The 27,949-nt window shown below is 32.5% G+C and overlaps 2 protein-coding genes across 12 annotated transcripts in view; one reads left to right on the top strand and one right to left on the bottom strand.

Annotated features, from left to right (window-relative positions):
• The first annotated feature begins 243 nt into the window (after positions 1–243).
• On the top strand, positions 244–4,893 carry LOC148610376 (hepatic lectin-like). Of its 2 annotated transcripts, none has more exons than XM_088542923.1 (4): positions 244–483; positions 2,311–2,415; positions 4,072–4,153; positions 4,635–4,893. In XM_088542923.1, the coding sequence occupies exons 3-4, from the start codon at positions 4,129–4,131 to the stop codon at positions 4,850–4,852; spliced, it is 243 nt and encodes an 80-aa protein (XP_088399049.1). In that variant the 5' UTR covers positions 244–483; positions 2,311–2,415; positions 4,072–4,128; the 3' UTR covers positions 4,853–4,893. The 2 variants fall into 2 exon arrangements, with proteins under 2 accessions (XP_088399049.1, XP_088399048.1); XM_088542922.1 differs by having other exon boundaries at positions 2,311–2,419.
• A 1,926-nt stretch (positions 4,894–6,819) lies between these two features.
• LOC148610375 (transcription intermediary factor 1-alpha-like) overlaps positions 6,820–27,949 on the bottom strand; it is a 51,773-nt gene continuing 30,643 nt past the window's right edge. For 4 of the 10 annotated variants that reach the window (XM_088542920.1, XM_088542919.1, XM_088542911.1 and 1 more), the window contains 7 exons: positions 24,896–26,476; positions 22,188–22,338; positions 18,692–19,021; positions 17,059–17,224; positions 15,185–15,259; positions 12,035–12,187; positions 6,820–9,241 (listed from right to left, as the gene is read on the bottom strand). In XM_088542920.1, coding sequence (XP_088399046.1) covers positions 9,038–9,241; positions 12,035–12,187; positions 15,185–15,259; positions 17,059–17,224; positions 18,692–19,021; positions 22,188–22,338; positions 24,896–26,476 — 2,660 coding nt within the window. In that variant the 3' untranslated portion in view covers positions 6,820–9,037. The remainder of the gene's footprint in view (positions 9,242–12,034; positions 12,188–15,184; positions 15,260–17,058; positions 17,225–18,691; positions 19,022–22,187; positions 22,339–24,895; positions 26,477–27,949) is intronic. The other 6 variants (XM_088542921.1, XM_088542917.1, XM_088542912.1 and 3 more) reach the window with 5 other exon arrangements.

Here is a 27,949-nt window from a genome sequence, read left to right as displayed (position 1 = left end):
ATTCCAAAATTCTATTCAATTCAATTCCATACAATCTATTAATGATTGACATAATTTCAATATATATATAATTTTAATTGATTAATTTTTAATGCAATAATAAAAATGCAATTCAGATATTTTTTTCTATTTTTCAAAACTATGAATGACTTCATTGTTATTATCCAATTTCGACCAGGCTGTCATTACAAAATTTTAAAATGTTTGTTCATATCACGTTCCTATATCAAGTTTTCCTTTCAGCTCGCTGTGCGCTTTCGTTAGTCATGCAACTATTAATATTAGTCATACCAATTTTGTTTTCAACAACAACTTGTTGGAGCAGTGGGACATCGGATAATGCATTTCTGTGGTTTTTGGCTAAGCATATCAAATTAATAGACCATCAGTTGAATCGGATTAATTCTAAGCAAAACAAGCATGACGACAAAATATTAAAAATTACAAAACAAATATCAAACATCACACAGACAATAAGGAAATGTAAGTACTTACATGTATTTATTTCCTCATTGCCGAAGTCATTATGGGCTTTCAGTGTTGAATATATTTCAATTATGTTAATGCCCGTTATACATTACACGTGTACAGCATATCGATTTGCAATGAATATGATTTTTTTTTTGGTATTTTATAAGCACAAATGTTTCGACAGAAAATCAAAAGGTGTTTGGAAATTATGATATCCTGATCTTGTATTATATAAAGTCGTAAATGCTCATGGATCTATGTTTGCGTCTTTGGTATATATTCACCATATTTAAATGAATACCTTTTTAAAAAATACCCAATCGCAAACTTCTTAGAATTGTCAGTGGATAAAAAGCTTATTCTACAGTTCTCTTATGAATAAGGTGCATCTAAAACATCTAAGATTTTTCTATACATCAGAAATTAGATTTGTCTTCTTAATAGTTCTAAAATGCATATAACTCAAAACCTAATGGTGTTTGAGATTGAATTAATATTACATAAACAACATGGAGGGTGTGGTCATATAGGCCACCACTTACTGTAGTAAAATATGTTAGATGCACTGGATTCACATTACGTATGAATTGTTGCTTCAAATATACTTACACGATACATCAAATAATGCACTAAATAATTTCAGTTACAAAAATCAATTAACATTTAAACGGGAAATAAGTCCATTCTTTCAGAAGACATTATATAAAACAAGAAGTATTTGATATACCCTTTAGGAAATAGCACAGATCTTCACTTTTAAAATGCAACAATCTCGTCGGTATAAGGACTAGATACAAACAATATCATTCATATATATTGCAACTTTCGATATGCTACAGTGGCGACCAAGAGGGGTGTAGGTGGTTGGTTCCCATTTTTTAAAATTGTCATGCGTACAATGGACCAAAAATGGCAAATAATGCCCAAACAACCTCTTTTTACTGAGAAATCTCGATTGGCGACCCTCCTTTTCAAAGTGTCGGGATTCGGCCCTGTGTTGCAAACCTCTCATTGGCAGCATTAGAATCAAATATACCGGTATAGAAAGATCTTAATCCAAAATTAATTTTATATGAATTCATTGTTATTTTTTCATACAAACCCAAAACTTTCAAAATACTAACTTATTGAAAAATGACAGAAATAAACAAAAATTGCATTGGATTGTTAATTAAAGTGTATTAAGTTCTAAATAAAGTGTTTAACTAACAAACTGTGAATATTTTGCCCATTGCTTTAACTGTACCCAATGAGAACTGTTAGTTCTCTACTATTCAAAACAATTATAACTGCTTCACAACTTAGCAGGTCATTTTGTCGTTAACTTTATGAAAATGTGTCTGAATTTTCAATATACACAGTAGCTACTTGATTTGTTATTATTTTTTTTTAATTGTTGAATCATATTTGCTAAATTGAAAAGGGAACAGATATGGTGAAATGCAACAAATGCGCCATCGTATAACCCGTATTAAAATAGTAAATACTTACAGAGATCACAAAGGGGTTTCCAATAAATGTTAACACACCTTCAAGTAAACCCTGAAAGGCCCTGGCAATAAAAGTAATAAGTCCACGACACGAGTACAATTGAATGACCAACACTGACATTAGGACAAAATCATTTATTTCTAACTAAGTATCATACTGCATGTCCAATTCAATTGAAACAAATTTGTTCAAATAAAACTTATTTGCTAATTGAAGTTTTCTCGTTTTGTATTCGTTGTGTTGTATTCCGGAATCTCTTGTCAATGATCTATTTCACATTGATTAAAAGAACCTACTTTATAAACTTTCCTCCATTTTTATTTTTATGGAAATGTTATTATATTCAAGACCACAAGAAGGCAGTGCAAAAAGATTGCAGCGACGGATGGGAAAAAATTTAAAGGTCACTGTTATTATTTTGGCAAGGAAATTGTCACATGGAACACGGCAGAAGTACGTAAGAAAAGTTCTGACAGAGAAAATATATTACACTCAGAACATATATGTACACACTGTACTTTTCATGAAAATCTTGAGAATCGCTGTTTTTTACGGAGTATTTTCAGTACAAATATCATAGCTAGTGTACTGAATGTAATTTTGAGAATTTGTATAAAGTTTCAGATTTATTTTATTATTACTTAAAATATAGAAAGAGTAATCAAGGAAACCAAGGTTATAGCGGTAATCAAAAGAATGTAATCCAGGGACAAAGACCAGACATGGAAAACTGACATACACAACAAAGAAAATAAAGTAACTATAATCATACATACAAAGTAACAAAAGCAAATGAGCAACTCGGACTCCACTAAAAACTGGGAGCATGGACCAGGTACACCGGTAGGGTAAGCGTCATCTGCTTTTCTAGAAACAGCCGCCGAATTGCTCATAAAAAGTCAAGTCCAGGGTAGACAAAAGAGGAAAGGAAAACTATGACCAGTTGAATAAATCAGTTTTCATGGTGCAGATGGATACACCATAACGATCCACGAGTTCATGATGCCGACCATAAAACTTCTGTAGTGATGACTTCAATCTTGTAGCAACATAACCCTGTTCCAGAAACCTATTTGTTAGAATTCTAGCGCGATACAAAAAGTCTGCGTAGTTTCGGCAAGCTCTGGCATAACGTATGAGTTGTGATATGAACACTCCATACGCATGTGCTGAAGGGATGTTGCTACAGATGAAAGGAAAGTTGACAATTCTGAATGAAAAGTCATCACGTTTGTCGTAAAGTTTGGTCAATAGTTTTGGTGTCGATTACCATCGATTTCTAAGTGTAGGTCAAGATATGAGGCTGACTTCACAGTGTCTGTAGTATCCTTTATCTCAGGTTCTTTTGGGTAAATGCGATGTATCAAATCCCCGACATCAGGATTGTTTAAAGATATCACCTCATCTATATAGCGGAAACTGAGATTGGAGGATCTAGCCAAACTATATTCTTTCTTTCTGATCAGATCAGCTATAAAGTCAGCCTCATAAGAGTGAAGGAATAGGTCAGCAAGTAAAGGAGCACAATTTGTTCCCATTGGAATGCCGACCGTTTGTTGAAAAACACGTCCACCACACTGGACAAATATGTTGTCGATTAAAAATTTCAGCATTTTGTAAACATCTTCTGTATATATGGAAGATGATTTGGAATTATTTCTTACAAAGTATGAGGAATCTCTACCAAGAACTATATATTTGTATATAGGTGTACCATCTTTTTTGGAAAAACAACGATGTATAATGTTTTTAAGTCGGGATTTTAACTGAGTATGGGGAATAGAAGTATACAGTGTTGAAAAATCATAGGTTTTAATGCTATTATATTCAGATAATAGTCTTGAACTGATTGTCTCCAAAAGATCTTTTGAATGTTTTAGGATCCACATTGAATTAATACCACCATGGGAGTAACAAGTGTTGTGGTAGGACTGCAGACCCTCTTTGGCGGTTGTGAGTATAGAAGTTAAGTTTTGAAAGAGGTTTGGTGGTACATTTTGCAGATCCAAAATGCAGAAACAATGAAAATAAAGTCTGATAGATATTGACAATTTATTGGCTTGAAATGAATAAAAACGTAATAATTTCTCAACCTTACTTTGAAAATAGACACTATGCAAGAGGAAGGGTGGGCAACTCGTTGTTATCGAGACCAAGGATGAAAATATGTGGCTAATCAAAAGATTTACAGGTAATTAGTCAAATTTTGCTGTAAAGTTGTGAAATAGCAAATAAGTTGATTTATATGCCATTTAAAAAATGATTTTGTACAAATATTAAAAAATGGATATGGTTAGTATGTCAAAAAGACATCAACCCCACCTAGATGAAAACTGGCAGCTCCAGTGCGACAACATTATCATGAAATTTGTTTTTATGTTTATTTTCTTATTCATATTTAAAGTTATACTTGCTTTGAAATGTAATTGTGAAATACATTTGTTTACTCCTATTTTGGTGTAAGGTGGTAAAATAATCTCACATGTGCAGTTATACATTTTTCTAGGAAAGTTGGAGAACTACTGGATTTTAAGGCAGTTAATATCAAATTGCGCTAATAATTATTTTGAATGTGTTGGCAAAATTCAGGTTCGGTTTTTGAAACTAAAATTACTCCTGTTGAAAGAGCTATAAACGAAGTACAAATATTATCACTTAATACTTTTTTGTAGCAAAGGGTCTAACACATCCTTCTATAGGGGGCACTGACAAAAGCAGAGAGGGTCAATGGAAATGGACAAACGGTTCAAGCATGTCGTTTACATGGTGGGTACCTGGAGAACCAAATGGTGATGGTGACTGTGCGCACTTCTTGTGGTCGAATAGATGGAACGACAGACCATGTGATCATCAAGGACAATCTTACATATGTGAAAAAAGTGTGGGTTGAATCTTAGATAATGACAAATAAACAGATAAATTATTGAACAATAGCGTTGTCTCTGTGAGCGTGAATTAAAGCAATGCAACAGTCTTATAATAGAAAGCAGAAAGAGAAACCGGCATGGATACCTAGTAAAAAAATCTAGACTCAAATCATCTTACGGCAAAACAGGTATCATCAAATATGAAACGTTCTAGTGGTGAATGAACGCGCTATAAAAATGTAGGTCAAGTAAATGACATACGTCAAATACATTGAAGGAATAGGGTCATTTTCCTTAAATATTCAGACAACAATTAAAGAAAGCATAAATTTGAAATTCGCTAACATTTTGTCGATATTCTCTATAAGTCAAAACAATATTCCTTACGGTTCTAATGATATTAAATGCTTTTAAACAAATCAAATATGCTTGTGAGAACTGTAAAGATATTTAAACGAACATAAATATGCTTCTGTCCAACCTAACCATCCATGCTTCTGACATATACTGTAGCTCGCCCTTTGACGATCAGTTGTGAATAATAAAGTAAACTAGCCATTGTGACACACGAAATTATCTTAGTTGATTTTTATAACTTAATATTTATTCCTATACAAATCATGCAAATCAAGGAAAGAGCTGTATATCGGATTTTTAGTTAATTTCTCAACTGTCTTTATAACCTTAAATCTCTCAGCAAGTCATATATATTTCTAAAGCAATCCAATAAGAGGTGTAGCTAAAATTAACAAAGATATGATAGTCAAAACAGCTCAGGTCAACTGTATGTAAATTAAGACAAGTTTTTGTCACTAATCAACTATTTTTCAACTTTCAAAACGTATTTCAAAATGCTACTACAGGAAAAGTACAGGAAAACTTCCCACTAGAAATTTAACACTATAACCAGACAAAAAAAAATATCATGATTAGTAGCATATTCAATGATATCAACATAGTAAAATTAGCTTTTAGGACCTAACAAATGTATCGACTATGTTAAGATCTGATAAATCACCCCCGCCTGGTTTTTAGGCAGAACCATACTTAAGTGTAAATGTTCGTAAGAATAAGGCAAAATAGGAAAAATCAGAAGCATGCATGTCAAAATCCACCGATCTGACAAGGTAATATAACTCAAGGATATTTTCTCTTTTTAAAAAAGACGGTTATGTAATCTCTGCATCTCTAGCTTTGCTCAAAAATTTTTCAAAAGAATGTTAAAAAATGAGGTTTTTGACAGATATCTGCCCTTTAAATGTTCAATAGAATGCTAAAAAATGAGGTTTTTGACAGATATCTGCCCTTTGATGTTTCAAAAACAGTAAAATTACATTATGAAAATGTTTTTTCTCATATAATGTTTCACCCACTGCCTGATTCTTACAGAGACTGACACTTAAGTACTTCTTATTGCAATTCATTTTTGGACCTTGAACTTCAAGGGTCTAGAAGTACCAACTAATATTCAAGTATCACTATCACTAAAATCTTGGTTTCCTTGATTATTCTACCATACAACATATAATGGAGAATTTCGAAAGGTCAGTCTCAAGCAGTTAGTTATAAGAGGAAAAAAATGTCTCCCGCTTCGTGGAGCTTGAAGGTGTAGTAGGAAATGACTGCTGAAGTCTTGCCCTGAACCAGCAGAGGAAGCACTGACACACCATCAAAGCTTGAAAAAGTTTTAATTTTCAACAAAATCAAATATTTGACATAGAATAAGTATTTCACGAGGATTGAACTGCCGCTTACTCCCGACTGGTTCATGCCACAACACCTAAATTCAACCAAAGCCATTCTTTTGTGGTATGATACGTTGTGGGATAATAACAAAAAAATCAATACACTTATATTCTGACAAGTTCTTGTCTGGAAACCAAAGTGCATTGTGACACCAGATAATTACAACAAAAATGATTACAGCATGAAACCATCATATAATGCCTGATATCACCACAAATTAAAGGAATTAATATACATAATAAAACACAATAAAAATATTTTATTTTCATTCTATGTACAAAATTTGAGTGAAAATGTATTATTAACTCATTGTGAAATATTTTTACAAACAATGTATCTTGCACCAAATTTGTATTATATGGAGGTAAATATGTCAGTGATGACTTCAAACAAGTAATTTGATAAAATATATGTATTAATCATTATGAAAAATAATGCTGTTTTTTTTTTAAGATGAATATCATTAATGAGAACAACCATATAAAATGGAATGACCGTGTAAACAACCTTCTCAACTAACACCTGACATTTCAATTCAATTCTCATGACTAACTCTTACAATTAGTTTTTTCATGATTTTAAGGTAGACCTAGGGTAAGGGACATCACTCTTGAAATCAGTGATATATTTGTATCATATTCAATTTCACCAAAGCCTTTCAAGCTTTCCTTTGAATCAGCATGAAATCAGTCCATGTTACTTTGATGCTTACATGAGATTGATGTAAAAAGGTGAATACAAACGTTTCAATGATTTGTAAGAGCTGTGTCCCTTACCCTAGGTCTACCTCCTTAATCTTATGATTTTTTTTTCTATGAGGGAGAGCAGACAGATATATGATTTGACATGGTAAAAGTGTCTTACAGTGCCACCTTGCAAATATTTATTTTTTTAATGATTTTAATGTTATGAAATTTTTTTCTACAAGGGAGAGCAAAGACAAATAAAAGACTTGACATGGTAAAAGTGTCTTACCATGCCACAAAATACACTGTGCAATATATTAAGTGATGAATCTATATATATATTAGATTAAGTAAAAGGCTGTAAAAGTAATTTTAAACAATGAAATACACATATTTGGACAGAAATATGAACTGAACCAAATACAAGAAAAACAGGCAAAATATTTTTGTCTTTGTTATTCAAATGACATTACAATTTATCTTTCCCATTATCTTCACAAAAACTTCCGCGGAAGACAGAAAAGAGATTAAGTGAAATTCATTCATGGTAATCCAGTAATTGCTACTTCCTATTTTTAATACACATTCTACAAAACATATTTTCAAGCATCAATTTTAAGGTTTAAAACTCACATATAATCCAGAAAATAATACCTATATTCACACAAATGTGTTTCAATTAAGCATCTTCAAGAATCTAAATCTTTGTCTATTTTGAATGCTTTTGTGAAAAATAATTTGGCATTGGAATGAAGAGTCTGAACTGCTTTTTGTATTAAATATCAATCCACATAAAATTCAGACATTGCCAATGGTGAAGTGATTCATGGTGAATAAAATCCCACAAAACAAAACAATGTTTTTTTTAGGCTACATATGCTATACTTTCACTTAAAAATAAACATTTCTACATTCAGATCTGCACTTTTTAGAAAACCATACATTCATCTCCCACTAAAATCAACCAAATCAAACCAAATCAAGAACGATAACTCTTGCAAAATGTCAATTTCATGTACAATCTACATAATTTTTATCTCAAAAGCGCAACAACTAAATGAAAAACTGAGACTTGTGATGTGATCAGTAACTGTTTCTGAAAAAGAAATGAAACTTAATTCGGTGGGTTTTTTTTTACATGCATGAATCACCTTCTGACTGATTTTTAGAAAGACTGCTACTTAAAACAAGAAAACAAAATCATTTTTAGATCACTCAACTAATTACCTTATTACTTATTCATTAATTTAAAAAATAATTCATTTATACACTCTTGTAATAAGTTAATTTTCATGTGTGAATACAAAACACACTGAAACCAGTCTAAACCGAACCCTAAATAATTGACACAGGACTTATAACTTTCTCTAAAGAATGACAAATCCTGGATTTTCTGCATCTTAAATCAAAGGTCCCCTGAAAGAAAGCAAAAGGTCCTCAAATAAGAATAAGCAAAAATATAGCAGGTCCAGGAGTACCAGATATTTTTAAGGGAAAAGAAGGTCCTAATTTGAACCCCTTTCAGATATTTTTGAGAGCCAGTCTAAATCGGACAGATTTTGTAGTTCTTTTAAATCAGTTTAAATGTAATTTGAACCTCAGTAATCAAACAAATTCTCCAGTCCAAAAGGGGTTTGATTTAGACAGGATTTACTGCATACATTAGTTTGTACTCTTGGTAATGCACACAACTAATTACAATATTCAAATTGGCACAAAATTTACAAGTACATAAAAAAAACAAAAAAAAAACATTGAATTTCTCAATAGATATAACTAATGTAGATGCACAGTAACTGGAATGTCATGCTCATGATGTTTTGACTTCTTTGCTTTTGAAGTATCTGTGTCACTGGAAGGGCTGGTTTGCCGATGCTCTATTTCATCATAGGAATCCATGTAACAAGGTAAATATTTTTGAACTAGTCTTTCAAACTCTTCCTCTAATGTTTTCCCCGCTATACCAATTTCCGATGTTGCCTGTAGAAAATCATTTAGTACAATATAAGTCCTCATGAGTCAAATTAAAACAGTTTACATTTTTTTTGTGATTTTTTTTTCATGCAAATATTAGTCATTGTTAACCAGATCTATCAAAAAGCCTAAAAATTATCCTCGCTCATCCCAAAATAGCATACATAATCAATTTTTAAGTCATACTTGTATTTATCACCCATCTGTGAATTGAATAAATGACAAAAACTGCCAGTTATTATGAGATAATACATTCGTCATAAAAGTCAAGCCTTTATTCTATATTATTATACCTCAGTATAAAAACATCAATACAAAATTTTCTACAGTAAAATTGCTATTTTTCTCCTTTTTCAGTGTTTAACTATTGAGCAGTCCATAGTTTTTAGACTATTGACCGGCAATGTCACAGCTTCCACGGATTTTTAGTTCCGTCACCGGATTGGACAAAAGTTTTATATTTATTCGGAACGCTCGGACTTCACCCTCTCTTAATGAAAACCCCGAAATTATCACTTCTGCTCGTTTTGTCTACTGAATCACAAACGGCAAGGTTTGCCTCCTTTATTTGATGATTATGAGCTAGTAAACGCTTTGAATAATATAACTAATTTCGAGGCAAATAATAATCAGTTACCAATTCAAAATAACTTTCAAAACTTTACAAACACACAGCCATGTAATTTTGGTGGATTTCCATCTGGCATAACAATTAACAATTCGACAGTTAATTTTAATGTTCAAAAGTAACTAGTTATAACTTTAAAAACACATAATTGTTACATTTGATTGTTATTCGATAATATTGTTAACTCTTTATTGTTTTTATTTTACTCAATACTGCATACTGGCGCACTCTTCAACAAGTCTTGCACTTTAACACAGATGAAATTGAATGTTTGCGAGACAATATTCAAATGTGTACATTGTTGTTGTTCTTTATCTTACAGACACCATGTAATTGATGTTGAAGGCTACTTTCTGCAAATTCAAACTCCTATAAATTACTGGTGAAAAGGTCAATGAGACAACATTCAGATTAAAATATTGCCAAAAGATGCATGGTTTTCTGGGTTTTGAATATTTTGAGGTGATGAGGGGAAAATATTTGTGACATTCAAATTGTAAATATTGTAAAAAATGTTTTTCTGGGTTATCATTTTGAGATGATCATTCAAATTTTCAAAGGGATACATTCATTAACACTGGTTTCAGGTCTACTGATTTGTGAAAATTACAACCTACATAATAAAGGCCATATCTTTAATGAGGTTAAAATCATTTCTAAACTCTGTAAAAATAATTCACATTCCCCTTTTAACATGTTTTAAGTTTTGTAAGAGTTTGTATAGAAGTTGGGAGATTTAAGTGAGCGTTTTCAATACATATCGATATAGTACTGTCAAAAATATAGCCTGGATGTGTATGATTCCTCAGGATGGATTAAAATGTGAGACTTTGCTTAGCATTTCACATGTCCAGTTCAAAGTAAATATACAGGCTGTACTTTAAGATAATTTAAACATTGTTCTTTTTTCTTTTTTATTTATTTCCAGCTATGAAAAAGTAATAAAAATACAAAAAATATCAGTTGAATTTGTTTAAATATAATTTTCATCTTCTCTTCCCATGCAATACAGGTATGAACTTCATTTAAAAGAAGTACTCTTTAATATGTTTACACAGTGAACAATTTAATTTTTAAATTGAACTAAAAAACTTTATTACGGGAAGGATGATGTTGATCATTACTGAACATACCCCCAACAAACAAATCCGAGGAGAAATGTTATCTTTGTTATGAATCACTACTATTCCAAAGTTAATGCAAGGGCTAGAAATTTTACGATGCATTAAGAAAAATTTTCAAATCAGTTATAAAAATGGCAAACAATTCTAATGCCAGGATACTCATCGATAATTAGTAGACCAAAGAACGAAACAAAATAGAGAAATCTTAAAAATCTCAAAATTTCAACCAATTTGTTTACTGTTAAAACACAAACCAAAGCATTATTTAACACCATAATAGATAAAACAAAAAATGTTTCCAATATTTTTTACAAAAAAATTATGAAGATTTATACAAGATGGAGACTCATATCATCAATATATCTTCTGTAATGTTTCAACTGATTTCACAGACTTTGCCTGATGGCAATTTTGTGCTGCCTGTTTGTATTGCATTATACAGGAACAACTGATCAACTGTATGGAAGCTGAAGGCAAAGCAAGTTGTAAATCCTGAGTTTATTCCTAACCATTTCCATCAGTACGAAGATGGACAATTGCAGTGATTTCAAACTTTCAGGTTCTGCCTTGATTGGCACCTGTTATATGGAATTCTTTTCTTTTGACTATTCCTTTTGACCAGTAATTTAACTATTACGCTTCAGTATAAGTGTTTGTAAGAATCAGGCAAAATGGGAAAAATCAGAAACATACATGACAAAACCCACTGATCTGACAATAAAAAATCACTCAAGGATGCTTTCTTTATTTGAAAAAAAAACATTATTTGACCTCAGCATAATTGGATTTGCTCAGATACTTTTCAATAGAATATTAGAAAAATGTGGTTTTTGACAGAGTTATCCACCCTTGAAATGTTCATTTTCAGTGCATTTCAATGGAATTGTGACTCAGTGGTCAGCATGATATAGAAAATCTTGTTTCCCTTGATTCTGATGGTGCAAATAGTCAAATTACACTAACAAAATGATGGCTTTTTTCATACCATGTTTCACCTACTCTACTACTGCCTGACTCTTAAAGGAACTGTCACTTAATTAAACTTACAGCGTTATATATTGCACAGTTCTTGAACACAAGCTTGACATCTGCAATAAAGTCCTCTACCGTCCGGTAATGATCAAAGTTCACTCTCTGAAGTTTAGCTCTAATCTTTGAGAAATCTATAGGATTTGTAATGATCTTATAGTAGTTAGGTACCTGAAATACAATTTTACAATGTCATATTGTTGTCATAAGATTTTTTTTAACAAACAAGAGACTCCCTGGAGCCTGATTTACTCACCTGTTAAATTTTGTCTTTCAATGGCAATAAATTAAACTAAGAAGTTGTCTAACAATTCTGACTCAAGTAGGACTTATTTTAAGGAACATTTCAGCAACTGAAAGAATTTGGCTAAACCAAACATTTTTGGAGATGAAATGTGCAAACAACTACTATCTGACCCCTATGTTCTATTTTTAGTAACAGCAGCAATGTTTTCAACAGATCAAAAATCTATACATCATATTTGTGACAGACAACCCAAGGATCATTCATATCAAGTTCCAATCTGACTAGTAGTGTCAGAGGAGAAGATTTTTGAAAGAAATAACATTAAAAATAGCAAAACAAAACATTGCAAAAGGGCAATAACTCCAACATGGCTTAAAAGATTAATATGAAAATTAGATCAGATAGATCTCATCATGCAGAACACTTTAACCCCAGTCAGAATTGGCTAAACCTAAACGGTTTTGGAGATATATGTCTCAATTCGCAATTTTTTATTTTATCTGGCGACAAATATAACCAGTTGGCGATTTTCTTGGCGCCTAGGTTTTGTATATTAAAATTGACAAGAAGTTTAACAGCAACGGATATTCTCTATAATTAAACAATTGTGTTGACACCTGGTTAGAGTTAATTGACCACGACCAATTTACGTCTGAAGGCAATTAAAGATAATCAGACCAGGCGACTGTGACTGACAATATCCTCATGGGAGATGTATTATTGAGCCAATCAAAACTCATCATCTGGTCAAAGGTAAACACAATTATGGCCATGTACACATGGCTACATATATGTACAAGCTTCACAGCCCCGTGATACATTCAGAAACAGACTTACCTAATAACAGAATAAGTAAAATCCAATTAACAATGATTATCCCATCAGGAAGTGTCTAAATACTTCGAAATGAAAGAACTGATAAAGGAAAATGGATGACATTTGTTGACACTTATGCCATGTGACTTTTTTGGCGGGAAAATCTGTAAACAAATAGAATGGGGATTCCCAAAATCTAACTCAGATATCAAAATAATTAAAAAGGGACACAATTAATGGTCCATGGTACAAAATGCAGTTTGCTAGAAATTTTATCATTGGAAAAAAAGAATCAAGTTTGTTAAAAATAAAAAAAAATCAAATTATATTGTAAGATAAATTAGACCATAAAGGACAAAGGTGAACATGTTATAAAATCAGGGACTATATGAGAATAGTTATATAAAGTCCTTGACAGAAATAAAATACCTGTTTCTGGAGTAATACTTTATTATTTTATGCATATGAAAGTGATAGACTTAAGCTAAAAATCTGCTTTATACATGCATCAAGAGTGAATCTTGATACATGCATGTATGTTATGAATATTGAGAAGTTATTTTGATGAATTGGAAAAGATAATTCATCAGTAGACTTAATACTATCATATTTTTGGCACCCTTTGGCTCTAATTTCTGAAAATTGGCAACAAAAAATGGCAGCTGGCGATTTTTCTGGCGACAGAATTTTGGAAGCCAGAGCAGCCCCTGGAAATAACATTAAAAATAGCAAAACAATGTTGAAAAAGGACAACAACAACAACATGGCATAACATGTGTTCTATTTTTAGTAACGGTGGCCATGTTTTTCGATGGATAAAAAATCTAAACACACATACTCTTTTTAAGGCCTGTTTGGCTGCCTGCCTGAATCCTAAGGCATAAAAATCTAAACTAGAAAAACTGTGAGAAAATCAAAATATAAGATAACCCCTGCTCCCCTCCCCCTGAAAACCCCTGGAAAAACAAAATAGGAGGTGTACAATGAGTTTTGGTGATAAAGAATTTGTGAACATTTTTGTAAATTTTATTCAGTTGTTTCACATATCTGCAGATTACAATTGTCAACAGATGAACAAAGGATGAAAGGTAGGGCTGAAACGTAACCTCACAATATGATTCATATCGGTTTATTTCAAAAGGATCCTATTACTTTTCATACTATATGATACAGTTTTACATTTTGTGATTTTAACTATACTTATGGATTTTCAATGAATTATTTCAGGCTTTTTTTGTAGATTTCTCTGGAGAAGACTACCTACATATTGAAACTTAAAAATTTATTTATTTCAAATAAAGAACTTCCATCCGACACCACCATTCTGTTTATGAACTTAATATTAACTTCCAATTGAAAAATTAAAAACTTCTGGTCCCAAGCATGTACCAAATTGGAAATGCAGCCAAGTTGTATGTGTACCAAAAATGAAAAAAGAAAAGCCATCGTTTTTCAGTACCTCAGAGTATCATTTCATCCCTAACAAAGGAAAAAAAAACAAACAGACAGCACGATCACTATAAACCTAATGCTTTGCAGGGGGTATCATATTCATAATAAAGAATTGAACAAGATCTAAATGTTCTGATAATACAAAGAACAAATTCTCCTTTTAAATGCATCCTGCTGAACAGTCAACTTAAAAAAAAAATATGTTTTTATATCAATGTAAATTGTGTAACCTTTTCTCTTTCATTTTCAGCTGATGATTACAAATGCACATGACTTTTTTAACTACTTGACAGTGATTAAATTTCTACCAAATTCCCCCCCACCCCCCTCCCCCCCCCCCTACTTAACTTTTTTCTTACTTTTTACAAATTTCATAGAAGAAACTGATTCTCCTGCAGCATATCCTCCTTGATTTAATTATATCTCTACTCTCTTTGGAAAAATTGAAATTTTAACATGCTCACTAAACCTTGCATGTTGAAAATTTTAATTATACCACCTCCATTGTAAAATTATTTAAATCACTTCTTCAAGAAGGAGAATCTATAAATAAAATAAATGAAAAAAATAGAAAGCTAGCACCTCTCCCCTTTTAGTGTGCAAAACCAAGTAATTCACTGTGAGTGGACATACTTTTTAAACTATATACTTACTGCTTTACTGACAGGCTCATGAAAGACAGTGCTCTTCTCATGAATATACAACTCTAACAATATTCTTTCACAAGTCTGAAAAATGAAGGGAAATAATTAGAAGGAAAATTGATATTGACAGAATATTCATGTACATGTATGACTAACTGTGAAATGTTTGTCCAAGTACTATATTTGAAGTCATATATTCAGGGTTTTACATACTCTATGATCCCACTTTTTCATCACATGATGCTTAAGTAGAGAATTTGAATTTCAGAAAACAATTTATTTTTTAATTTTGACTTCATTCATGGTAAAGTTAATTTTCATTTGACATTTCCCATTGAAACCTAAATCTTTCAAACATGTTAGAACATTGAAGTACTACATTATTCATTCTTTTATCAAACTTCATTGCAGATCAGATCACTATCAAGTAAAATAGTATCACTAGGGCCTCACAAAGTTAATTATTTGCATCTCAGGCCCTCCCTTGTCTCTTTTTAGGGTGCCTCATTTCTCATTCATAGCCTTATCAATAAAATAAAATTAAAAAAAAATCATCCAATTCATCATTTTTATTCTGTATTTGAATAAAGTAAAACCACCCTCATCACTGTTTTGGAGACAATAAAAAAAATAAAAAGAAACACCTCACTCCCTCATGTGTTCTCTGACATGAAAAATGATGTGAGAAAGAGAAATTAAGTAGCTGTCTTTGTAAGAATCATGCAAAATCTGCAAAATGTGATACACCCCAACAAAGGCTACATATTTTTATTTTTGTAATTAAGTTGTTTTATGGGTCCATACTATATAATGTGTAATTATTCATTCAAATCTGCCTGCTCTTAGGAGATAATCAACAATGAAAATCCAGTAGATTTTATTGTATTTGAGCGTCATTTACAGAGTAATCTCCCTTGATTTTGAACTCTACAGTGCATTCTATATATTTTTTTATATCCTAAGAGCACGGGTTATATGAAAAACCACATGTTCATTTCTGTTTACTATGACATTTCAAACAAAATATCAAAAATAAAAACATGTAGGCTTTTTACCCATGAATCACATTTTGCATGATCCTTAGCTGGAGTGCTACTTAACTTTCAAGGGCCAAGGAAACAAAAGGAAGGAATAAAGTCAAAGAATGGCAGACCTGTTTATACTATTTAATGGTAATTTAAACAGCATTCTATGGAAATGATCCGTAAAATCCTTAACTTTTTGAAATTTTAACTATTTAGTACTATGTAGATATTCACAATCCATAATGCGTAATTTACAGTCAAACTCTGTAGAAAATACAGAATGGGTGCTTACATATTGGTGTTACATACATACATGTATACAGTGAAAATTGTCTCAGCTTTTGGACTGATATAAAATGCAGTTAGTTAGACTTAAACAAGGATGGTTCCCCGGTTAAAGCAGATGTTTAGTTTAAATTGGTTCAAAAAGTACTAAAATTGATATGGAGAGATTTTCTTTTTTTTTGCACATACATGTACTTGTATACAAATGTACTGGAAAAAAAATAATAAAATATCTGCTTAAGCCTAAATTTTTACCCTGATACTAAGATTTGTTCTTATTGATTTTACTTTAAAGTGATACACAGTTCTCGTCTATGTGATAAATCAAAGTCAGTTTTATCAAAAGCTTTTCAAATTGTTTTTTTTTCTTTAAATGTATGACATCTGGAAAGACTAGCAGTCCTTTTCACAAAAATTGTTAGAGTAAAATAAGTCGTAAGTTATAACCTCATTATACTATGATCTACTATGACGTCATAACTAACGACTGATTTTATACTTGCTATTATTTGTGAAAAGGACCACAGTATCTAAGAATTAAAGCTTTTCTTAAGATGCAGATCTCTACAATACCTTTTTCTCGTGATCTGTCAGACCAGTTGGCGCCTTTCTCTTAGTTCCAGGTATGTAGCCAACTTCTTTGCTTTCCCTTTCCTTCAGTACAATCTCCTCCTCTCCTCGACAGAGTGTACACTGCCACTCCCCACTGGAATACAAGTCATTCATCATTTTTATCTTGCTACAAATATAATTACAAGTGCTGTGTTTGAATGCAGCATTTGAGTATGCTCATTGAAATTGCACCACACCAACACCATAATTAAACTTGATTAAAAAAAATATTATAATTGCAACATAAAGACAACAGTATATGAACAGAAATATAAACAATAAACTAATTAGGCGTAAATCAGAAAACATACTCCACAAAAAAATGACAAGATACCAGTCTTTCAAAAGGTTCATTTTTTTTTCTAGGACATTCAGTCGTGTGATGACATACTATTTTCAGGACCAAACCAAGTTTTACTGTCCATTTTGACCTGAATCAAGAATGACTTGTATCGGAAATTTTCCACACTTGAAGTCATTTCTGGTCTGGCGTTCCAGATTTTTTTACCGGTCCTTTCACATTTTTACCAGTGATATCTGATGGTCCAACGTACCTTCAGAAAGACTGTGAAACTAAGCCATATATATATACTGTTTTAATTGTCAATATGCATATAGTCTATATTACCAGTTTATACAAAAAAGTAGCAGGGGATCAAATTGGTGTAGGTCCTAAATTTCTGACCCAAGACTTTTTTACACATTTATCTCATAAACACGAGACCTTCATTACACTACAATTAATTGCTAATGAGGACATTTGATTTACATCAGGTGGACTTTCCATTTGAAATCTACAAAATCTGGTGGTTCTTACTTTCAAAATAAGTTTTATGACAAATATCCCAAATCAGAATTCCTTGCTTGCCACTGCTCCTTTGATTATCATCCCATAAAGCATAATGTGACATCACTAAAATTCACTGTTTTATCTCACACATGAGAGAGATTTAAAGATCTGGAATTTCTAACCTGAAAGATGATATATTCTCTCTTTTGCAAGAGAGAAGTACAGCAGAATGAGTGAAAAGATCATTTCTCTATTGAGGGTAAGAAATCTAGGACTTTTTTTAGATTTATAAGTTAAAGTGTCTATTTTATCAGTAAAATGCTGTAGTTTAAGGCAATCTATCTATAGTCATGGATAATACATCCATCTTATCTCCCATTGTGATGTCAAGTTGCAAATGACCTGTGACATCGAAAAGCTGTTGGTTTTTATTGAATTATACATGTACAATGAATAAAGATGAGAATGTCTGTCTATGTCTTAGATGGTCATCCTAAATAAAAAATGCCCATTTTCAGAAGAAAAGGTTATCTCCTATGCCCAAAAATAATCTTGATTCAGAGGTGACAAGTGTATCACCTCAAAAATTACAGTAAGCATATTTTGAATTTTTGATGCAAAAATCTACTTTTCCATAATTTAGTCAGAGTCTATACTTTTGATTTCAAATACAAATGTATGTCAGCGTTAATTTCTAAGCTGCATTTGTACATGCACCATTAAAACACAAAAAAAACCCTAAAAATGCACCAAGAAAGATTTTAACCTTGTAATAAAAAAATTGTTATTTACAGTTAAACTTACCATGGGAACTGACTAAGTTCAGGAACATGGCATTTCAGATGGTAAACTTTAGGACATTTATCACAACACAATAAATCTCCACCATTCTGACAGACGGCACACCAATCTTCATTTGGGTCTTCTTCTTTGGACTGTGGCATAGACTTCCCTGTAGAAGGAGGATGAATGGGCATTGCCTGAGCTGGAGACGATGAGGGTGGATTTGACGTTTCAATGGGAGATTGAGATTTGCTTGGCTGGATAAGAGGGGGAGGCGTTGATTTTTTGTTGTCCTGTGAACTGCTGAATGCACAAGATGATCTTTCTTCTAATTTGAATTTTTGGTTCTCACTACAGAAAAGAAAATATAAATATATCATAGGTTCAGATTAAAATATAACTTTTTTGTAAATTCATTATAAGTGTTTGTTTAAACCCTATATCGCATACCTTATATCACACCCCTAGACCTTTATCGCATACCATATATCACACCCCTAGACCTTTATCACATATGTAGAACTATATCACATACACTAGAGCTAACGACTATTTTGACGATTCCACTCCCTCACCGTAGACAAATCAAGTTGTCCATGCTTTGCCCACCCTTAATGCCCCTGGTGGACAGACATCCACGTACCCACCGTGTCTGGTGGACAAGAATAGTGTCCACGCCAACGGAATCCAGTGGATGTGTGATAACCTGTTGGTTGGATTTAATCCATGATCGACAATTTTATTACAATGTTCAAACAGTTGACAAATAAAAGAACAATGTGTCAATCATTACCTTGACCGTGTGAATCAATATTCTTTCACGTATAATTGGCCTCAAGCCAAAATTGTGAGGCCAACAGGTGTTTACCTAGGAATTAAGATAATTAGGTTTTTATACGAATTAAATGTTTTGTACTCTTAGTTTTTTTTTTTTTTAAGGTCGACATCGTACTTAAGTCTATCATTATTTGGTATAATTGAAATGTAAACGTGGACTAATGGGAAACCAAAGTTGAGATAATTTTTAAAGAAATTCATAAGGCCTTGCTTTAAACATTTCCAGCTGCTACATGTATCATGTAGTAATATGGTACATCTGACCAGAATGTTACAAATTGTAAATTATGATGTTCAAGAAAATCGAGTATTTGCGACCTCCTTCTTTAAATGACTACCTATTTAACGCAGTTGTATTTTCTTAGTGAAAGAATGGGTTTGAAGCAAATGTGTGCAACTTTAACTTACGGTCTATAATTAACCAATTTCAGTATCGTACCATTTCAAGAAAATTTTAAAGTGGGAAGATAATATATGATCCAGAAATACTGAACCACGTAGTCAATGAGTTTTAAAATGGCAATGGATTTAACCACATATCATCCGAGCACATGTAGCAAAATATAGTGATGGGTGAAAATTTCCCTTCTTAAGTTGAATATGCAGTTAGTTCTTTAAGATTTGGCGCATGAAAGACAGTTGAACGAATTATTTCTTCCATTTTTTTCCCTTCACTTAGTTCAACAATTTTGACTACAATTAGTTCTGTTATTATATAAAACAATTACATATTACAATAAAAGAAAATTGAGTATTTGCGAACTATTTATTTTACTGACAGGTTTCTTACCTAATAATTCTTACAGTGGTTTTTATATACTTTCGATTTTAAGTAGCAGTCTTTGTAAGAATCATGCCAATTATGCAAAAAATGATACACCTCAAAAAAGGCTACAAAAAAGGCTACATATTTTTATTTTTGATATTAAGTTGCTTTATAGGTCTATATGATGAAATGCACAATTATTCATTCAAATCTCTCTGCTCTTAGGAGATAATCATCATTGAAAATGTAACAGATTCTCTTGTATTTGAGTGTCATTTACAGAGTTATCTCCCTTAATTTTGAAATCTACAGTGCATTCTGTATAATTTTTATCTCCAAAGAACACAGGTTTAATGAAAAACCAAATGTTTATTTCTGTTTAATATGGCAATTCAAACAAAATATCAAAAATAAAAATATGTAGGAATTTCACCCATGAATCACATTTTGCATGATTCTTAGCTGGAGCGCTACTTAAATCAGCAACAACAAAAATGCTTCAAGTTCATCAATTTCTTATGCAAATTTGATAACGGCCTTTGTAATATCGTCGTCCAATCAATAGCTTTTCATGTTTCATCAATAGGTGTGTCCCTTTTTTTTTAGCATGGTATGAGGTTAATTAACATTTCGTTGACACGGCAACAATTATCAATGGACAAACAACGTGCCTTATTTGCGTAGACAATAAGAAGAATGACTAATAATACACGAAAGTATTTAATTTTCTACACTGTCATTCATAAACACGTAACTTTAGAGATATATAGAAATATAAATATTGCTTTTATAATTTTTCATAACTGCTGCCCTTAAATCAAAATTTCAGACCTTTTGATTAAGACTTTAATTTTATTAAATTACCAAGAATCTTGGCCCAACGAGGATAAGTTCTTATGTTCTGTTCCTCCGTCAAAATAAAATACAGGAACACAAAATATGCGCCGTTAGTTATAAATATACATTTTTGTACTTTACTATTTCCCAGCTTTTCGCATGGAAAGATCTTCAAGATGTGTTTGAATACATCCTGATTATTTGACCCTTGATGAAAGTGTCGGTCTTGGACAAATAGCCAACAGCATGAACTTTTTTATCAGCCATTTCATACATCCTGTGGCAATTTTATCATGTTTTGAAAATAAAATTTATGTAGCTACAGATCTCTACATGATGTTTCAGTGTGAATAAAAGTTTCTTTCCTTCACATTTTAGTAGGAAAGAGTAATCAAGGAAGCCAAGATTCTAGCGAATGTAATCCAGGAACAAAGACCAGATATGGAAAACAAACAATCTCATCAAAGAACTTAAAATAACCAAAACAGTACATACAATGCAACAAAAGTAAATGAGCAATGCGGACTCCACTAAAAACTGGGAGCATAAACCAGGTGCACCAGTAGGGGTAGCGTCCTACTGCATCAAGGTAAATAAATTGACTGATCAAGAGCAAAATATCAACATTTTGCTTTACAAAATTCTACCACAATCGAGGTCTAAAAAAACTTTTTTTGTCATAAAAAAAAATCAGGAAAATTGATGTTTGGAAAATTAGATTTTTTAACGATTCAGAGAAAAACTTCAGGTTTGACAGCAAAATAGTAGGGTTGGTCAGGAAGCAGGAAACATGACTTTCTTTTTTTTTGTCTAATAACTTCTTTTTCAAATGCAAAAGCATGGGAAATGATCAAAACCTACAATAATTTGACTTCAACCATGTAATAAAATTTCCATCTAAGCAGAAAATATTTTGTAAGTCCATTATATTACAGCAATGTTACAGAAATCTTAATTCTGATAGACATGGGCACTGCACTAATCCTCAGGAAGCAGGACTGGTCCCAATGTTACTTGTCAGGTCAGATAAATTTTGCAAACTCTACCTACATGAATGAGATGTACTGTAAATCTTACTTTTGGACTGTCTGTGAGGCCCATGCCTGCAATTGGTCCACATTACTTGGTTGACTGGCAGCTCCAGCTGATTGATGATCAAAGCCTGCTCCTGCAGGACTGGGTGTCTTGTTGGCATAGGCTGCTGCTTGGGCACCTGAACATGAAGACACTAAATATATCGAAACTACAATAATTATCCTAAATATATGTATAGTTTGTATATTCAACATCAATTCTCAAAAGAAAAACACAAAACACAACATTTAGAAAATAGCCCATAATTTCAAAATCAGAGAAAATGTTTGTCATATAAAGCAATATAAAGTTCAATTTTCTAAAATGCTTTTACAAAAATGTTCAATTTTCTGGTTGGTTGAGGTGATTGAAAACTACTGATTTCTATGAAATGTCTGATAAAGATTTGTATTATATACAAAACATACATGTACATGCATGAACAGAGCTACTGAAAATGGCCACCTCTCAAATGAGATGACATCCCATACACAGTACACAGTACAAAATATTAATGTACATGTACATGTAGAAATACAGCCAGATCATTAATTTCCAAGTCCTACTGATGTAGAACCCCTCCCATTAGATATGTACCTACATGTACATGTCATCTGGTCATGGTACATGTATCATCATGCTACAGTTTGTAAATTGTATTTTCGGTTACAACACTACTTCAACAAATTTTATATACTGCAGTGTTCTAGGAATTTTCCAAAATTGAGGTTTCCTCGGGAAAAATCCATATAAGATCAACCTTCCCACAGTCAATGACTGCTTTCCTAACAAAACAAATCTTTACAGCATGTAAATTATTCAACTTGCCACGGGAAAGTACCTGACTTTCCCTGACCCAAATTTCACTTGCCCCGAGTAACGGGAAATAGGACCCCTAGAACACTGTACTGAATTTTTTTCATGAAATCTAGTGCAAAAATTTGGTGTGGACCTGTAATAATATGCATATTTCAAAAACTGTGCAGATAAGGATGTTCAGAAGTGCAATTGGATTAAGAAACAGTGGCATGATAATACATTTTTTATGAAACAACATGGTTGGCACAGGTTTTCATTGATGAAACTTAAATAATTTTTTTTTCACAATTCAAGAGCTCTGTGCATACTGTATGTACAGATGTGCATTTTGTATGTATAGTTTACATGTACCTCATTTAGGGAAAGGAAAGTAAGTACATACATATGTGTGCGTGTGTGTGTACATATACAAATGTATATATAAAAATTAATTAAAACATAGACAGAAAAATGAAACCAACAACAGAAAGTACAATATGCATGTATACATGTATGTCCATGTTGTACATACATGTACATAAAAAATGAAGGAAAGTTTAGGCATTAAGTAAACAGCACAATGAACCTGATCCCATGAAAATTTTTAAAACATTTACATGTAATGGCAAAAAAAGTTTTTCTTCAGAAAGTGGGACCATATTAGTCATTTTACGAAAAAGTTCCGACTGATACCCAAATGAAACCTTTTTCTCCTTTAAAGCAGTCAAAAACTTCCAAAATTTCTGCCTGATCGACTGAATTTTTGTCAGACATGTCTGTCAATCATACGGTATTTTATAATGACCTTGATGACTGCCATACTGGCATCAGAATGACATAATATCTTGAAGTTCAAGGGACACTTGAAATAAACTTGATTTAGTCAATGATATTGAAGCATTTGTACAAAATGTACATTGTAGGTCAAAGTATTCTCATCAAATCAAGATTTAAAAGGAATTTGTGTTTGTAAATCAAAAAGTATTTCATAATGGTTACAAAACTAACATACATGTACCAACTTGAATTATTTAACTCACATTATGATTTTTGAGTCATTAGATGCATATTAATCAGGTTAGCAATGGCATTTTATATATTATAAACCATCCACCATTTACAAAATTCAATTAATAAATTAAAAATGTTTTGGCTTAAGGATAAAATAGAATCTGTCAAAAAGTACAATGTATTGCCACCATTAATCTGTCCCTAGCTTTAGGTGATAAGAGAATACTGTAAAAGTCATGTGAAAAAAAAATGCAGAAAAATGATCCAATAAGTTCACGACTAGAACAAAAAGTGAAAAGGGAATGTGAGGTAATAGCAGTGTTCTCCTTCAGACCTACTGGTGTACATGACAGGCAGGGTTTCCCCTAAGAAGTAACATGGTTCAAGCACAGTTTTGGGCTGTTGAAACTTAAGTTTCTTTCCAACTGTATGCAACATTAAGTTTTGACCTGTTCATACATGTAGCTGTTTTTTGGCCAGTTCCAGCAAAAATTAGGGAAAACCCTGATGGCATGTACAATGTACAAACACTGCAACAATGTCAATACATGCTACTGTGCAATTCGAAACTAATTTTGTAAGAATGAACTATGATCACTGAACTGTAATTTTTGTTTTAGCTCTGCTGAAGAACTGTGGTATAGAAGTTTACTACAATCTAAATACAATGTGGAACATCAAATACTTCATATACATGTACATGTACACCTTATATGTTAAGATTAAAACTTAGGGATTACAGAATAAAGTTGAGAATAAACACACTGTACATGTACATGTAAATGTATGAGGAAAGTAGGAGATTTTAATGATTACAATGAGAATTAAAATGGAGAACACTAAAAAAGGTTACACGTCATGCAACCACAACCAGCTGACCAGAGGTCCAGAGCATATTTTACCTGGTGAACTTGTAGTTTCTGATGACCTCAAGCGACATTGGGTCCATGCTCTATCATTGTTTTGAGCACATAGTGAGATTTTAGGAATCCCATTCTGGGCCCCTCCCATTGATGTATGGATACTATTATGGTGGAATTGTGGTTGATTTGGTATGTTAGGTTTCATACCTGGGGCTGGAGCAATATTACGATACGGTGGAGGAATACCATGTCTTTGCTGAGCTAATGCAGCCAGGTTACCGGCAGCACTCATCGCATATTGATTGTTCTTCATTAGCTGTTGTGGAACAGGTGGGTTTCTATTAAGAATACTTGGACGACTTGACATATGGTTGTTCATTTGCATATGTGGAACTTGATTATTATGATTTCTACTTTGCTGAGCAGCTTGCTGTGCTTTTATCTGAGCCTGCTGTTGTAATTGATACCGCTGCCTTAGTTTAGCCTCATAGATAGGTTGCTGCTCAGGTGGAAGATGTCGAATTCTTTCACGAATCTGTGCATTAATTGCATCAAGTGTCTGTGAATTGACTGGCACCCTAGCTCTATTTTGATGCTGTATAGCTGTTGGGGTCTGAATTACCTGAGGAAGATTAGGAGACCCTGCAGGCTTCGGTGGGAAAGAAGATCCGTCAATATTCAAACATCCCAATTTATGATGATGCTTCATAAGAGAATCAATGTCATTATCATAGCTTATACTGTAATTCAAGAAACTAGGTTGAAATGGAATTCCACTTTCTGATAACAATTTTAAGTTCTTAATCATGTTTCCTTTAGAATATAAGAGAGACACATCATCACCAACTGTCAATGCATTTTCTACAAAATCTACAGAATGCTGCATTTTCAGCAAAGCCTCAGCTACTAGTCTCTGTTTTTCTGATATAATTGTTGTTTTGTTTGTCACATACTTCTCTAAATGACTCACCAAAGAGTCAATATATTTCTTAAAATGAGCTACAATACCTTCATAAGCTTGTAACATTTTGTCACTCTCCTCTGTCATCCTTCTTCGTAACTCAGAATGTTTATTTTTAAGAATTTCATTTGCTTGTTTATAATTTCCTAATTTGTTTTTCAGTCCAACAACAGCATTTTGTAAGTTTTCTCGTTGCTTGCTAATAGCTTCTTGTAAGAATTGATACTTGTGATCCTTGTGTTCTAGAAGCTGGCAGTCTCTACAAGTCAGCTTGTCACATGTTTCACAAAAAAGTTTTAATGCTTCTTGCTTGTGCGTTGTACAATACATCATTTTTTGTTTGGAGGTGTCAGGAATGTCTTCATCTTTTTTCACATCATCTTTTGGTACAATTGTATGATCTTTCGTCATGCGAACACGTTTATGTGCAAAGACACATTCATCACACAGATATTCGTGGCAATCGTTGCAAAATGATGTAGCCTTTGCATTTTGACTTTCTTCGCAGCCGGTGCAGATTTGCTCAATCTCCTCTTTTTCTTCCTCATCCTCTTCAATAACAGTTGGCGTTTCTATGGCAATGAAACGGTTATCTATAACTGTAGACTTTTCAACTGTACAGTTGCAGGCAGGACATATAATGGTACTTGGTTTTGGGTCTACAAAAAAGAATAAGTTAACCATTTTATGACAACATATCACATTTAAACTCAATACATTACAGCCAAAGTACCAAACCATATAAAAATCAAACACTGTCTACATGGTAGAGGTGATTCATTGTACCAATTAAAACCCAACAATCGACTGAAATATTGCTGCTCAGATGTTAAACCCCAACAATCAATCAATCATAAAACCCAACAAATAAACAGTTTGTTTTTGGACACATTTTTCAGCCATTGAACATTTATGTGACTTTACTGAATAAGACCTAAACATACATTTGTAGATTACTGTAGTAATTTTTATGCGATGTGTAATTCCTACCAAATAATATTTCACTGTATCCAATCTTATGGAAAGTTATTATAATTCATACAGCAACCATTTTAACTGAGCAGTCAAAATGAATTAACAGTGTAATTACAAGTGACATTCGGTCACTGACTGAACATAATTTTCCGTTGTTACATCAAAAACATTAAATTGCTTTGAAGTTAGTTTTGAATAAAACATGCTATTTGTCTTGCTTACATTTTTCCTATAAAATTTTGTTGCAGTATAAAGACATTGACAGTACACGGACTTGACAAAAACTTTATTATAAGTGTATACATTTGTACATATATTTTTTCGGCTGGCACTGGTAATAATGCTTGGCACAGTCTCCTATTTTCCCCAGCTCTTAACCTCATCCGTATATCAGTTTTACATATACATGTATGCCATGTCAGTATACTGTTATTTTCTATATAATTGATTTAAACACCTGGTCTAAAATCCAAAAACACAGTTAGATTCATCTACAATGTAAATGTTATGAACCAAGTACTCCCACACAAGTTTTTCTCTTTTTGCCCCTATTTCACAAAAAGTTAAAGTCACAATCTCAAAAATCAATTGCAGCCATCATTGTGAGGTTTGGCAACCTGTGGTAAAATTTCATGAGATGTGTCATGTACACTACACTCAAGAGTGGAATGGTTGAACCGTTCTTATGTACACTACACTCAAAGTGGAATGGCTGAACCCTTCTCATGTACAATACACTCAGAGTGGAATGGTTGAACCGTACTCATGTACACTACACTACTCTGAGTGGAATGGCTGAACTGTTCTCATGTACACTACACTCAAAGTGGAACATTTGAACCATTCTCATGTACACTACACTCAGAGTGCAATGGTTGAACAGTTCTCTAACACTTAAGTCTGACCTGAGTAACACTTGGTGTTACACTGATATATTGAATGTATAACACCCAGATTCCAGCAAGCCAACACCAATTGTTTGTATATTGTAATATTCAAAAAATTAAATGAGGCATATTGGGAAATTCATTGTAAGATTCGATGTATATTATGTTTCTGTTTCTCAGGTAATTCAGTCATTCACTGAAAATTTGATACATTCAATATTTTCTTATTTTGTACATGTTTTATCATTTACTGATGTGTTATTTTTGAGT

The sequence above is a fragment of the Perna viridis genome, chromosome 8 (genome assembly GCF_037379345.1).
Source record: "Perna viridis isolate PV_CMFRI_1.1 ecotype Kerala chromosome 8, ASM3737934v1, whole genome shotgun sequence".
Taxonomy (NCBI): Eukaryota; Metazoa; Mollusca; class Bivalvia; order Mytilida; family Mytilidae; genus Perna; species Perna viridis.
This window is presented reverse-complemented; position numbering and strand designations above follow the sequence as displayed.

Excerpts from the sequence above, each read along its gene's own strand:
- LOC148610376 (XM_088542922.1), top strand. The coding sequence starts at position 2,348 with ATGGGAAAAAATTTAAAGGTCACTGTTATTATTTTGGCAAGGAAATTG. Across the intron at positions 2,420-4,071 it reads ATGGAACACGGCAGAAGTAC|ACACTATGCAAGAGGAAGGG; the intron begins GTAAGAAAAGTT and ends CTTTGAAAATAG. Across the intron at positions 4,154-4,634 it reads GCTAATCAAAAGATTTACAG|CAAAGGGTCTAACACATCCT; the intron begins GTAATTAGTCAA and ends ACTTTTTTGTAG.